Source organism: Doryrhamphus excisus, linkage group LG7, assembly GCF_037039965.1.
Source record: "Doryrhamphus excisus strain RoL-2023G ecotype Guam linkage group LG7, RoL_Dexc_Guam_v1.1, whole genome shotgun sequence".
Taxonomy (NCBI): Eukaryota; Metazoa; Chordata; class Actinopteri; order Syngnathiformes; family Syngnathidae; genus Doryrhamphus; species Doryrhamphus excisus.
Window position 1 is genome coordinate 15,152,240 of NC_136363.1, and position 15,261 is coordinate 15,167,500.

Consider the following 15,261-nt stretch of genomic DNA (forward strand, 5'->3'; position numbering starts at 1 on the left):
GAACCCAAAAATGGACTCCTCAACAATTATTTCTAAGATGAAGAATTAAGATTGGAGGTCATGTTCCAGCTACGTTCCCTCACATTTGCTCATTTGGTCACGTTTTGGTCATGTTCACACACGTTTGGTCATGGTTGGTCGTGATTCGGTCATGTTTTGGTTGCGTTCAGCCATGTTTCCGTCACTTGTGGTTATCATTTGTTGTGTTTCAGTCATGTTCAGACACGTTTGGTCATGGTTGGTCGTGATTCGGTCATGTTTTGGTTGCGTTCAGACCTGGTTGGTCGTGATTCTGTCATGTACAGACACGCTCATGTTTGGTCCTGTTGGTGATGATTCGGTCTTCTTTCAGTCATGTTTCTGTCTTGTTTCCGTCCCATTGGTCACATTCAGTAATGTCTGGTCACGCTTGGTTGTGTTTTATTGTCTTTTGTTCGTTCGGACATGTTTGGGCGATGCTCAGACACGTTTGGTTGTGGCTTGGTCGTGTTTGGTAACATTTGATGATAATTTGTTTAGGTTGTGTTTTGTTTATGATTTGATAATGTTTCTGCTGTGTTTTGGTCATGTTTGGTCAAAATTCATATCTGTCATGTGTGGAATGATGACTGGAAGCAATCAATTATTACGGAAGCGAAGATTGAGGGACAGTTTGGGACTGGTGTCTCAATACCTCTGTCCCCCAAAAAGACAACTGTATTTTGATTTGTGACACCAGGATGTAATCAGCGTGTCCTTTTGGGGCTGTAATTGATCTGGGATATGAGTACCAGCGGGGGAAGGGGGAGTATTAGTGTCTTCCTCCAATCTGAACACAGAGCGTTAGCAACAGCTGACATGAATTATGCAATCTTGCGCCTAAAAACAGAAAGTTCCCAAGAGCTTTGAGTCGTGCTTCACCTTCCTGTGGATTGGAGTGGAAGCCCGGAAAGGTCAAATGACTTATTGGAAGTCTATTTCTGGGGTAATTCTATTATCACATACTATGCATGCCACCACCTACAGGGCTGGAGCAGAACTGTACGGGCTCGTGATTGTTTTTGCAAAAGCAGATTTTGTTCAAAGTGCAGGTGCTGGATTTTAAACATGAGGCTGCCGGCTTTTCATCCCTCTTGTTGCGAGAACAATGGTGCTAAGACCCGAGGCTCGGGCATGCCACAGCTAGCCCGACTCATGCATGGAATGTCAGCAATGGGACTGTCCAGGTTATCCGACAGCCCCCCTCCGCTTTGTCAGCTCAACTTTCAATGACTCTGATTTAAAGCATCAAGTCATCCACGTGCTCAGACGGTGCCGCACACAAACATCCGCCAGGCCGCATTCACATTGTGTCTAATCTGGATCAAATCCACAGCAGCCATTAACCGCATGTACACATTGTTCCATATTCCATTTGGATAAGATTTGACATTGTATTATTATTATGATATATATCCAGTAATAATAGAGACACATTTTTCAAATGATGTCAAATTTTTCGGGCTGCAGCTATGGAATATATCCTCCTGAAAATGGAAAAACGTTGTACGATTTGACTGCACGCAGAACAAAGCGGAAGATGTTGAGCTAGTCTAACTGGTGTGACTGGAGCAGACAAAGAAAGATTAGGTTTGAATGAATTTGTATATTATAAAGGTTTTGGAAAAGTGGAACCAAATAACAATAAAAGAGAAGCTATGACACGCATCGCCACCTAAAACCGCTTACAGTTGACATGATGTATTGGCCTAGTGTAGTGTAGTGGCCTATAAGAGACCATATTGAATGCAAACTGGTTTTCTTGATGTGTTTTAGTCTCTGCATGTTGATTTCTACACGCCCTGCAAACAAAAGCCACAACGACAAGCCATGTCGTGTATCATGCAATCAAATCAATTGGTCAATGCGGAGGTACGTCTCCGGAAGTTCTCTGGAGCGTTTGGGATTGTGACCAATCACAACAGAGTGGCCGTACCTCGAGGAGGACTGGGGTGGAGTCAATGAAACGGACCATTTAGCTCTCAATACGAATGCACATATGGATTGGGACATACGTATGGATCTCCTTAGGGTGCCATCTTCATCCTCCACACGACCATTTGTGTTTGTGTCACTTAGCAAATCATTAAAGGCCCCTCCCATATCTTATGGGACAGTGTAAACTCATTCACATGATTGACAATCTCACATCTCTCATATCCGTGATTTGGACTCATTGAGTCAAAGACCTGGGTGGAGTTCATCAAAGTAGCCCCTGGTTGTCTGCCAAAATGGCCGGTCCAAACCAAAATGGTTGACTTCCAGTTTGTTTTCAATCACGGAACCTGGAGACTTTTTTTGTGCGTCCTGTCATAGACCAGTGACCACCAGCAGGACCAGTAAAATATCAACAGGTTCACCACAACAAAAGTTAATCTTAATCTTAATCTTAATCTTCACCACAACAAAAGTTGATTCACACGCAGTCATGGACTTCACCGTTTGTCTCTTGTCGTTATGTCGGGTTTGGGTGCAAACTTGTGAAGGTGAACAAGCTCTCAGTGTGGTTGTTGAATTCTGCAGCTCCGTGTGAGGAAAGAAGAGCTTGTCTGCATCCAGGTGACGCTTCTCCTGGTTAGAATCTGTCCACTGGCTTTGCCAGCTTGGTCAAATAGTTGTGGGTGTCATGTATCCGTTCACTCATTCATTTATTCATTTTCTACCGCTTATCCTCACGAGGGTGGCGGGGGTGCTGGAGCCTATCCCAGCTGGACTGGTGACCAGCCAATCCCAGGGCACATATAGACAAACCATTCACACTCACATTCATACCCACTCCACACAGAGATGGCCGAGGATGGACACTTGATGGTGATTCTATCATTTCAACCTTTATAGTTGCTCATTAGATGGATGGATAGATATAGATAGATAGATAGATAGATAGATAGATAGATGGACTTTCTTTATTGTCATTGCACAATATGACAGCAGTGAAATTGCCATCATGAGTACTACTTATTAGGGATGGGCCAGATACTTCAATTACAAATGAGCCTAATTGGCAATGACGCACAGGAAGGATATTTGTATGGGTGTCTTTTTTTCATGTCACAAGCAAGTTGGAGCTGCCCGAGAGGGACGAAACAGATAGTGCCAAATTAATTTGTGGCCGTCCAAATTTATTTGCACGCCGCCCCCCAAATGAAAGTATGGGAAACACTGCATTTTAATTCATGTGGATATTGTTTGTTGCTAAAAAAAAAAGTTTTTTAAATCCAATTAGTTAAGTCCGATACTTGTTTTTTTTTGTTGAAAATCAATATGCCAATATTGTCCAAATCTCAATTTCCGATATCAATATCGGATGATACCGATATGTGTAACATGATTGGGACAAAATCCTGATAGCGATATCCAATTTTTATAGCCACATCTTAACTTAAAATAGAAAAAAAAATCCTGAATAAAATATGTGTACCCTGCTGACATCCGTGATGCTTTGTGCCGCTTTGTTAGGCACGTGGAGTAATGTTTTTATGGCGGATAATGCTGAGTCAGCAACAATGAGCATTCAATGTAAAATGTATGCATGTTGAAAAGAAATGAAACATAAGCAGCCCCTCCTTATGGCGCTGGTGACCTCTACAATTCCTGTCCTCATTCCCAGTGCAGCAGCATCAGGACGCTGACACGGGATGTTGTCGGGTGGGGCTGGAGGTGGAGAGAGTGGAGGTGTGTGGTTTTTTTTGTTGCACAATTTCACCAATGTGTGCAAGGCAGGAGGGGGAGGGAAGGAAGCAAACACAAAGCTAGACGGAGGGAGAGCGAGAGGCAGGGAGAATAAGCTTTGCTTGTCCACGGTGGGACTGTTCCATCCTCATCCTCATCCACATCCTCCAGCCCGCCTTAGCGAAAGCATCACAGCATGGATCCTTCCAGGTCCATCCAGCATGAGATCAGCTCTCTTAAAGGTACAGTCTCCTATTGATCATCGTTCTTCTCCTAGACGAGGCTGTAAAAAGTTCATTTATTGCACTTGCAGTGTGGAAGTGGGACTCCGGGCCTGTGGATGTCTTTTAGTGGCAATGAAAAGCTTTTTGTTCTCTTTTGTGTCCCGCTGAAGGGGCCTTGGGGGGGGGGGGGGGGGTTGGGGTTTGAGCAAGTCTGTGAGAGGTTGAGCTGCTGCTGTTGCTGCATGCGGCAAAAGCTGAGTGTCCGCTGCAGCATCGCCGTGGCAACAACAGCCAGCCACCCGCCACTCTGGGAGCAGGCGGGATATGGAATATCTGCTCTATTCCCATGTTGGGATGATGCTCTGATCATGTGGACTTTAAAGGGGGTGTGGCCACCAGCAGGATGTGTTTGGCCAATGGGACATTTGATTAGGTACACTATTTAAACGCGACCCAATGAAAGATAATCACATGAAGTTTAGTATTATTATTATTATTACACAGGGAAAATACTACACTACTCCAACTGCACCTTTTCACCATTTTCACGACTAACCCGCATAAATGAAAAGACTTGATTTTAGGAATGCGCCGATTCACATTTTCCCACTTTGGAACCAATCACGATACCGAATATCTGCAATAGCCATGCAGTTCTAGAGATACAAGAGCTCTGTTTGATTTCATATTTCATGTTTCCTGTTTCACATGCGGCCCACCGAGCGTTTCTAAGTATTTCAACTTTAACATGCAAACTGGCAACATGACAAGTCGGATGTCTTATTTAGTAAAAAAAAAGTAAACAAAACTATCAAATTAAATGATAGTTTGATGTTTAAAGTGCTCTTGAAAACATGAGAACAGCTGATAGTATAACACTTTTACAGATCAAATTAGACAAATAAATCAAGGAAAATTACTATAAGCATAAAATAGTGTGTGTGTTAAATATATGTTCTGCCCCCCCCCCCGGACAATTTTGTCCACAATAGTTGTCCACACCTGGCTTAGACACAAAGGGGCTTCTATATATAAACGCATTACATTTAACAATTTTGGAGTCATTTTTACTTGCATGAAAATGGTCAAGGAAAGCATATCTCTATCTGACCACAAACTGCTGAGTCAGCATGAATTCTATTTGTGTTACTAGGACTTTCAAAGCGACAGCGACAGAGTATAGCAACATTTTAAAGTGCATGAAATGCTGACCAACCGTGGCACTATGCAACTAGTTGTGTCTCACCGATTCTGTAAAAATGACACTGGAAGGTTGCCTACAGCCACAGTTGCCAACAGAGGCAATTATGTGTTTTGTTACATGTCGACGCACCTGGCGAATATAGGAGACTCTGCTGCTAATTGGTTACTACCATGTCAATAGACAATATGCTTATTGTGGTTGTTTACGTTCAGCCAAAAGCTGTATTTGTCCTTTCTGGATCTCGTTAGCTTCTAGTGTAGAAGCTAATGTGGTGTTTTGGGAGAGCTGCATGGCATGAGGTGAAGCAACGGATTTTAGCGGCTTCTGTGTGAATCTTAGGAGCATTCTGGTCCAACAAAAAGACCCAGTCTTGCAGAGTTCTGGCCCACAGAGATTGGCCAGTTGGGGTGGGGGGGCTTGTTTTTGACTGCGGAGACAAAAGCTCCCTCACCGCCCCAATTGAGCGCTCTCCAAGGAATGCCTCAACATATTGGGAAAACACGGCTTTCTCTCTCAGGTTCTGATCATTTGCAAGCCCGCCGTCACCTCAGCACCACCAGAAGACTCCACGACTCCACAGACACTTGCTTCTGAATGGACCCACTAGCTACTGATCAGCTTTAGTTCTTGACCCAAATCTCATTCTGCCCTGAATACCAACAAGCTCAATAAATACAATTTCACCCTTTTTTGCACTTTTGCACCCTTGGGTTGCTTCCACTTGTGGCGATCCCCTAAAAAGACGCCACTCGACCCGTGTACGGTGTCGTGTTGCACAAGTGTGTCACTCACGCACTGTTGCCCTTTGACATTTGGGCCAGTCCACTCTTCAGGTTTGTAGACATGAAAACACAGCAGTGTATACTGTACACACCCCCGTGGTGAAAGTGCTAATAAAGATAGCTGACATTGGGTCGTAGAAAGGTGAGCAAACCGGAAGTGATGTCAGGCTTGTTTTCTATATCATATTTACTATTTATAATGTTTACTTTAATATTCCATTTTCCATGTCCAAATATCATAATAGCTTCTCCACGCTGAACACTAGTTTTTGAAGAACTAAAAAACTTGTTCTTTTTTGTGAACTGAATGAAGGAGGTCACCGCCCCTAAAATACCCGTTCAGTTGGAAATGCTTTTTTTTAATGGGAATGATCCAGTTGACTGAAATGAAGGGTTTTGCCCACCACTGACTGTAACATGAATGAACCAATGAATTATCTTCCATATTTCAAGTGAATTAACATCATAAGGTTTATGTTTTTGAGTGGCTGCACGGCGGAGATGTGGTTAGTCCACAGGCCTCACAGTTAGGAGACCCGAGTTCAATTTCCCCTCCATCTCTGTGTGGAGTTTGCATGCGTGGGTTTTCTTTGGGTACTCCGGTTTCCTCCCACATTCCAAAAACATGCTAGGTTAATTGGCCACTCCAAATTGTCCATAGGTATGAATGTGAGTGTGAATGGTTGTTTGTCTATATGTGCCCTGGGATTGGCTGGCCACCAGTCATGAATGAATGAATGTTTTTGATGTGTGCAGGAGGGGGGGGGGGTACATGGCTTCAGGTCAAATGACCGAAGGGGTATGTGACTGTCAAAAGTTTGGTAACCACGGCGATGGCCAACTTGACCTGCATGCAGTAGATGGAACCATCTAGAACGGACCCACTGGATCCATGTCTCTCATTGATTTCTTCACTGGCCTCCGGTATTCGTCGCTGCAATCATATTGGGATTCTTGCATGACTTGAACCCATCCAGCATGCCTCAGCATTACACCCTCCACCCCCACCCCCAACGCTGCTGTACTTCCGGCTTGCCAGGAATTAGCCAGCATCTCCTCCTGCATCACAGCCAAGAGGGCTCCGTTTATCCTGCCATTAGGGCAACGTTGCTGACGCACACTTTCACACTTACAGGACATCTCAGATGTCACTTTGGAGCTCAGAGGCCTCTGCTGCTAATTTGAGTGACAGGAATTCATGCTAACATATCCTGCCTCCTCCTATCCGATATGGGAATGGAAGAAGTCTCCATCCTGATGACACTGTGTGGAATTCATGACTTTTAATCACGATAGAGATGATTAAATGATGATGTCATCTCTTTTTTAGAGGTCATGTGATCTTTGTAGGGGGACTAAATGACTTTGCTAACGAGGGAATATGTTTGAGGCGCTTTAGTGCTCTACCTAGAGTGGCCAAAGGAGGGCGCTGTTGGCTGGTTGCCGTCATAAAGCAGTGGAAAATTATGCAAAGATGCTTCTTTTCACTCTTATTTCTTTCAATTAGTGTGAATCCAATCAGACATCCAGCCTCTAAGGCCCTGGATCTTATAACTTATCATTTCAAAGGTTGCTAGCTAGCTGTTTATGATGGACATAAATAAATAAAGAGCCTATTTATATTTACTATTAGTTCATTCATTCATTTTCTACCGCTTATCCTCACGAGGGTCACGGGGGTGCTGGAGCCTATCCCAGCTGGACTGGTGGCCAGCCAATCCCAGGGCACATATAGACAAACAACCATTCACACTCACATTCATACCTCTGGACAATTTGGAGTGGCCAATTAACCTAGCATGTTTTTGGAATGGGGGAGGAAAATTTTATATTAGTATTAAAACATATTAAAACAAGTTAAAAAGCATTTAAAATGAATATATAGCTCATGTATAAAATATATTGGTGTTGAAATACAAATAAAACAATTCAAAGTATATTTTATTATTTCCTTTTATTATAATAATGTAGCACTAATATAGCACGTTCTGTCAGATTAAAATGTGAAATAATAAAATCAAATCTCTAAATTTCTCATGTATTAAATATGATGGTCATACACAAACAATTTCCTTTGAGGTTATATTTCATAATAGATATTATATAATCTATATCATCATATAGCTTCATTTCGGTTATTTTATGATTACATTATGAAATCCAGTCTAACCTTGAATGAAATTAGCATGATTTATCAAATGATTTCATGACCAATATATTTCATACATGAGAAACTTCTTTAAAAGTTATGGAATTGTTTGACATTGGAAGCTTTGCCAGTAGTCTTCAGGGTCTACAAAAGGCCGCAGGACCCCCACAGGTCTCAAAGGAGACCCGTTCTAGACCAGACTAGACTAGACCCCCTCCCTCTCCCATATTTCTTGTTGACAAGGCGACCTCAGTCTTGACTCTTCCAGTGGCATCCAGGGGGATTTGGGTGGGTGGGGGTCAGTGGTGTTGGAGTCATGCTAATATAGTTTTTTTTCCCCTTCATCTTTATGCATGCATGTGTGCGTGCGTGCGTGTGTGTGTGTGTGCGTGTGTGTATGGTGGTCAGTGTGACTCGTCGGTAGAAATATGTGCCTTGCAGTGAAATAGGAAAAATTTAGTTACTTTAGTTCTTTTTCTAAAGTGCTGCCAGTAGCAGCGATGTTAGCGTTTCAGCTTCCACTGTACGGGAGGGACACGTTTCCATGGTTACAGGCCACGCCCCATTCTGGCTTCTTCTTTTCCTTCTGGATAATTTTCCTCTCTCACACAGAAACACACTGTCACACAAACTCCAGTTTAGTCACCTTTGTGCTAAATCCACGTTTTAGTAGTCAGAGTTCAATTTCCTGCTAGCATAGCAGTCTTTCTTTTCGACATCTTTCAAAGCTTAGGATATTATATGTGCTGTTGTTGTTGTGTTGCATAACCAGTACCATTTTTTGCATGGAAAGAGAGACACTATTCTGCCACAAAACACAACATGCGGTGTCCCACAGGGCTCACTTCTAGAACCCCTACAATTGAAACGTTACAAACATGTCTTGTCATGTGAATTCTTTCTAATTTAACTTTTTGCTCTGTCGTCAAAGTAGGATTACGATATCGACTCCCAGCCTTGTTGTTGTTCTCCAGACGTGTGAGCGGAGCCCTTTTCTCATCTGCGAGGCTAGGCCTGTAGGTTAGCATCCGTGTTTACATTTTACATCCTGTCCTGTCCCATGAAAATCCAAAAAGAGCGTCACCCAGTGTCTTGTACGATATAAAAGAGTACGCAGTATTGTTCCAAATAACAAAGTAACAGGTCCTTCTGATCGCTAATAGATGAGCACATTTTGCCTGGGCCTAACAAAGAGAAAGAAAGCCTAAAATGGGGAGCAGTAAACGGTCTAGCGTCATGTTCAATATCAACTGGTTACTCCATTGTGTGTGGTATGGATGTAGCAGGTAGTTTGTGATTACCTGACTAAACCAAGTCGTTAGTCGGGGGGGTGCACACGCTTGAATGAGAAGAAATGTGGTCTTGCACCAACTTGGTAACTCAGACTTAAACATTCAATATTCTTGCTTTTTTCACGTCTGAGCCGTTTGCTGGAACAAACTAAATCTGTTTTTTCTGCTTGTTTGTTGAAGAGCCAGATTGGGTGAAAGGTGAACAACCTTCCCAAGAATCCCCTCCCAGATGTTCCTGTACGCTCCCACGCCTGCAAGCTCCAAGTACTGGACTTGCTTTTAACAGCTTGGAAGACAACCAGGGCTCTTAAATCCTTCTTCATAAACCGTGGTCAGGAATGCAGTTTTCTTCCGTGACTGATGTTGGAAAACTGCAAACAGACAGCGAGAATTCCGATTATTTGGTGAGGCAAAGGTTGCGGTGGAATTAGTCTGTTTTTTACGTTTGGGTTTGATTGTGGTACATCATCTGTTTTTTTGGATGTGACGGCACAGCTGATGAAGAGAGACACCTCTCAGACGTCCATCACTCTCTGCTTGGCATCTGACACTTTCCAAGTTGTGCCATTTGCTCAGTCATCAGGGAGCATGTTTGCACCAAACACGGGTTTACCTTTGGACCAGTGGGTCTCAAGTGGTGGATTGCAGCCTCCAATTGGGCTCAGAAATGACTTCTGGGTGGCTTGTAGTGACCTATTTTCTTTTGTTCAAATCCAAATGTTGCGCAGCAGATGGGTTTTTACGACCACCAGTTGGTTGTGTTGGTGTTGATACGACCTGGAGAAACTAAAGTCTATTAGTGATTTTTCCTGTGAAGCCTTTTAAAAAAAGATATGAAATATTAAATGTATTTCCTTCCCCATTCCAAAAACATGCTAGGTTAATTGGCCACTCCAAATTGTCCATAGGTATGAATGTGAGTGTGAATGGTTGTTTGTCTATATGTGCTCTGGGATTGGCTGGCCACCAGTCCAGCTGGGATAGGCTCCAGCACCCCGCGGCCCTCGTGGGGATAAGCGGTAGAAAATTAATGAATGCTATGAAAACGACATTGTTTACCTGCCAAATCATTTATTGTTGTAAAATGAGAGCTGTTTCTTCCTAGCAACTGATTGATCCACGACTTTCCGCTCAAACGCCGGTTGACCTTCTTCTAAATCAATTAGTGTTATCATCACGCCGTTATCTTATTCCACCGTCGCCATCTTCTTGTTGAGTCGATAATGTGATTTGCTCAAGACAAAAGCGATGATCTTGTCCTTTTTGATGAAGTTGAACAAGAAGCAGGCGAGTCAGTTGACTTCCTGTAGGACCATTATGATTATGATTGACAATTAGAAAGGTTGCTAAGCTTGTATCATACACTGCAGCTTCACTGTTTGTCACTCGGGTATAGAAATATAGAAAACACAACATTTTAAGCCCACAAGGCATGCTGGGTTGGGTAAGTTTCTCCAATGTTTGAGCATATCATGCATCATCGTTATTCTAGACATGACTAACAGCTGCTAAAAGTAGGAGTTTGGTCGGGCAAACGGGAGTCATGTTTTCCCAGCAGGGAGGGTGCAGGCGGGCAGTAGTGGTGCAACATGTGGCTGCGCCCCCCCCCTTTTCACGTGTCTCTGGGCCGGGCTGCTGGCTGTCGTGGCGCACGACAAAGCAGCCTCGTGAGCCGCCATGGAGGTGCTGCGTAGTCCGGACTTCATGGAGGTCCTCATCCAGAAGGCTCAAGGTAGGAAGGACACTTCTGTCTTTGGACCAAAAGGTGTCAGCACATGCAAGAGGACGGCAGCTTAGCATCTGTGTGTGTGTGTTCAATTCCGTTTTCCTCCCCCATTCCAAAAACATGCTAGGTTAATTGGCCACTCCAAATTGTCCATAGGTATGAATGTGAGTGTGAATGGTTGTTTGTCTATATGTGCCCTGGGATTGGCTGGCCACCAGCCCAGCTTGGATAGGCTCCAGCACCTCCGCCACCCTTGTGAGGATAAGCGGTAGAAAATGAATGAATGAATGAATATATATATTAAATATACATTTATACAACAACAGATGGGGGGGGGTAGGATTAAATAAGCTTTGCTTTCTCTTACTACTTTTGGACTAAAACTACGAGTTGTACTATACGTATGGTGTATGTAATTTGCATGGCTGTTCAGGTAAAATGAAACCATGACCTTACCCAAAAATGGGTAATTCCTAATCAAATGAGTAATTCACGATGCCGCAGTCAAGCTTTTTCCCCCGTGGCATGTCTTGGTAGCTCACTTCCACACAGCAGAAACGATTGCTTCTGTTTAGAGGAAAAGCGAGAGGACGACACCGCCCAAGACGCTACTTGGGGCAAGACATGACACCGCAGGAAAGGCTGCAGTAGTGCTATGGCGCTAGCTACAGGTGATGGACTTTTATGATCCTACCTGAGCATCACCACAAATGACCACTAGGTAGCGTGGTTGTCTCCTTTTTTCATTCTCATCATTGCCGTCATTTAATGGACGTTGTCAGTGACAAAAAGTGAGCAAAAAGCAAAGAAAAATGCTTCGAAATGCCAACAGGCTTTTGTAATGTCCCATGACGTATGTGACACGAGAACCCTGCTGCTTGTACTTTTATTTTAGAGCCCAGAAAAACCTTTTTTGTTTCTTTGGGCTTTTTCCAGATTTAAAACTGAAATTGAATGTCGTGTTCCTGAGATTCCTTCCGACTTCCCAGCATACCTTGCGGCACTCCTGAATATTTATCTAAGTTGCTAAAATGATGTGTTTTGAGGTCGTGATAGTGCCAAGTTTATTTGCGGCGGTCTAAATGTGCTTATGGCGAGTCGCCTACTAATAGAAATGGATGGGGCAAAACAGGAAGTACTTTTACCTATAAAGCGGTACGTTGGTGTATGCTTGTTAGGGGGGACCCTGGCTGGTTCACAGATGTTGGTGTTGGCTGGAGGTGTTTTTGGGTTGCCATGGTGACAGGACAGATGCTTAGCAAGCAGAAAGAGAACTTTTCAGCCATCAGCAAGAAATGTGACTGAGCCGCATCATGTGGACGAGGAGCAGCGGCGTCAACGCTGTCCAACTTTCTCCGGCATCCACAGAGGACTCTTTGTTTGAGCGCTTTTCCGCCCTTTGTCCAGATCCTGTTTTTTTTTTCCCCCTCCCTCCTGCACACATGGAAGCCATCCAGCGGCGCTTGTCAGGAAAAGCAGCGAGCATGAGATGCTCTTTCCACTGAGGAGAACCTCGTCAATGACATGCAACGCTTCGCTTTGCACTTCCCGGCCGAGCCTCCGCTTTTGGCTTCTTTTTTTTTCGTCAGCCTCTGTTTTTCCTAGCAGGCCCCCTCCTCCCCCCTTGGGTTGTGATTAGAACTCCCAATGTTGTGAGGTCAGGACTGCCGAGGCATTCCAGCTTTTTCTCTAAAAGTGGTGAGCACGCGGAAGGACAGGATGGACTTTTGCTGCTGCGTCTGTCCAGGATCTCCTGGTGGTAGGTTCTTGTTTTGCTATTTCCAGCTTCTTTAAACTCCTTCTAGAACATTTCCCAATGAGAACATCTGCTTTTGCTCCCCTGGCTGGTGTTGACGTGGTGTTAATGGATGCCGAAGCAGCGTTTATGGACGCGTCCGTGGGTGATCGTGCACTTTTAGCGTGAGGATGCTGAGCGCTGTTTGTGTCGCACGTGTGGGGAGCGGCCTGACTCCTCCCCGGGAGGAGGGTGGGAATTCCAGACATCTGTTCAGCTTCTTCTCTCAAATTGTTGGATGTGCCGACTTCTCTAGCTTTTTTTCACATACTAAACATTTTTCAATGTTTCTCTTATTCAATGTTCTATTTGCAATTCATCCTCACAGGCGGTCTGTCTCTTTAAATCCAGGACATACGCTTAACACTTCATTAGGTACCTCTAGTACCACTAATACACACTAAGGCCAGTATTGTATTAACATTGCAGCAGTGCAGCTACTTTGTACTGCATCAATATCAGGAACAGGAACAGGAATATTTTGGTGACCAAATGGATAAAAACAGAGCTGTGTGCACGCCAGGCCACCAGTTGGCGACATCCTTTGGTCAAAAACATTATGCATGCCCAGCAACTTCCTGCCGGGGTCTGTGTGTTGAATACACTGAAGTGGGTTGTACAATTTTAATAATAACTAGAAAATTCCCGCGGAAATTTTGATGGACTGGCCACCTGTGCTGTGAACCTCGGGCCCGGTGTGCCAACGGCTACCGCGGTAGCACCTAGCAAGAAAGCCTCAAGTACGGAAAAGGTTGATGCAGTCCCATAGTGTCCCCACATCATGCCAAGTGTGTATTTGCCTTTAAACTTGAGTAAATTAGCTAAAATGCTAAAATGCTAACATGATAACGGCTACGTGCTAACACGTAGCAAAACAGCCTCAGGTCCTGAAAAGTTTGGGGCAGTCCTACAGTGTCCCCACATCATGCCATGTGTGTATTTTCCTTTAGACATGAGTAAATGAGGTAAAATGCTAACATATTAACAGTCATCATGCTAGCACCTAGCAAGAGGGCCTCAAGTTTAGAAAGTACCAAGGTTGTCCTATAACCTCCCCACATCATGACATGTGCTTAGTAGCCTTTAGGCACGAGTAAATTAGCTTAAATGCTAACATGCTAACAGTCATCATGCTAGCACTTAGCAAGAGAGCATCAAGTTGAAAAAGTGCCAAGGTTGTCCTATAACCTCCCTACATCATGCCATGTGTGTATTTGCCTTTAGACATGAGTAAATTAGCTTAAATGCTAACATGTTAACGGCTACCATGCTAGCAGCTAGCAAGAGGCCCTCAAGTTTAGAAACTGCCAAGGTTGTCCTATAACCTCCCTGCATCATGCCATGTGTGTATTTGCCTTTAAACATGAGTAAACTACCTTAAATGCTAACATGCTAACAGTCATCATGCTAGCACCAAGCAAGAGAGTCTCAAGTTTAGAAAGTGCCAAGGTTGTCCTATAACCTCTCGACATCATGCCATGTGTGTATTTGCCTTTAGACATGAGTAAATTAGCTTAAATGCTAACATGCTAACGGCTACCATGCTAGCACTTAGCAAGAGAGCCTCAAGTTTAGAAAGTGCCAAGGTTGTCCTATAACCTCCGTACATCATGCCATGTGTGTATTTGCCTTTAGACATGAGTAAATTACCTTAAATGCTAACATGCTAACGGCTACCATGCTAGCACCTAGCAAGAGGGTTTCAAGTTTAGAAACTGCCAAGGTTGTCCTATAACCTCCCTACATCATGCCATGTGTGTATTTGCCTTTAAATGTGAGTAAATTAGCTTAAATGCTAACATGCTAACAGTCATCATGCTAGCACCTAGCAAGAGAGCCTCAACTTTAGAAAGTGCAAAGGTTGTCCTATAACCTCCCTACATCATGCCATGTGTGTATTTGCCTTTAGACATGAGTAAATTAGCTTAAATGCTAACGGGTACCATGCTAGCACTTAGCAAGAGAGCCTCAACTTTAGAAAGTGCCAAGGTTGTCCTATAACCTCCCTGCATCATGCCATGAGTGTATTTGCCTTTAAACATGAGTAAATTAGCTTAAATGCTAACATGCTAGCAGTCGTCATGCTAGCACCTAGCAAGAGGACCTCAAGTTTAGAAACTGCCAAGGTTGTCCTATAACCTCCCTACATCATGCCATGTGTGTATTTGCCTTTAAATGTGAGTAAATTAGCTTAAATGCTAACATGCTAACAGTTATCATGCTAGCACCTAGCAAGAGAGCCTCAAGTTTGGAAAGGGCCAAGGTTGTCCTATAACCTCCCTACATCATGCCATGTGTGTATTTGCCTTTGCACATGAGTAAATTAGCTTAAATGCTAACATGCTAACGGCTACCATGCTAGCACCTAGCAAGAGGGCCTCAAGTTTAGAAACTGCCAA

The 15,261-nt window shown here is 43.7% G+C and overlaps 1 protein-coding gene across 9 annotated transcripts in view; it reads left to right on the forward strand.

The window, feature by feature from the left end:
• The window catches only part of pleca (plectin a), a 75,326-nt gene that overhangs the window by 13,862 nt on the left and 46,203 nt on the right, over window positions 1–15,261 (forward strand). Inside the window, exon 1 of one of the 9 annotated variants that reach the window (XM_058048014.2) lies at window positions 3,736–3,932. The exons of 7 other annotated variants lie outside the window; for them this stretch is intronic. In XM_058048014.2, coding sequence (XP_057903997.2) covers window positions 3,887–3,932 — 46 coding nt within the window. In that variant the 5' untranslated portion in view covers window positions 3,736–3,886. Of the gene's footprint in view, window positions 1–3,735; window positions 3,933–12,599; window positions 12,827–15,261 lie in introns of those variants that run through there. One more of the 9 variants, XM_058048015.2, reaches the window with a different exon arrangement.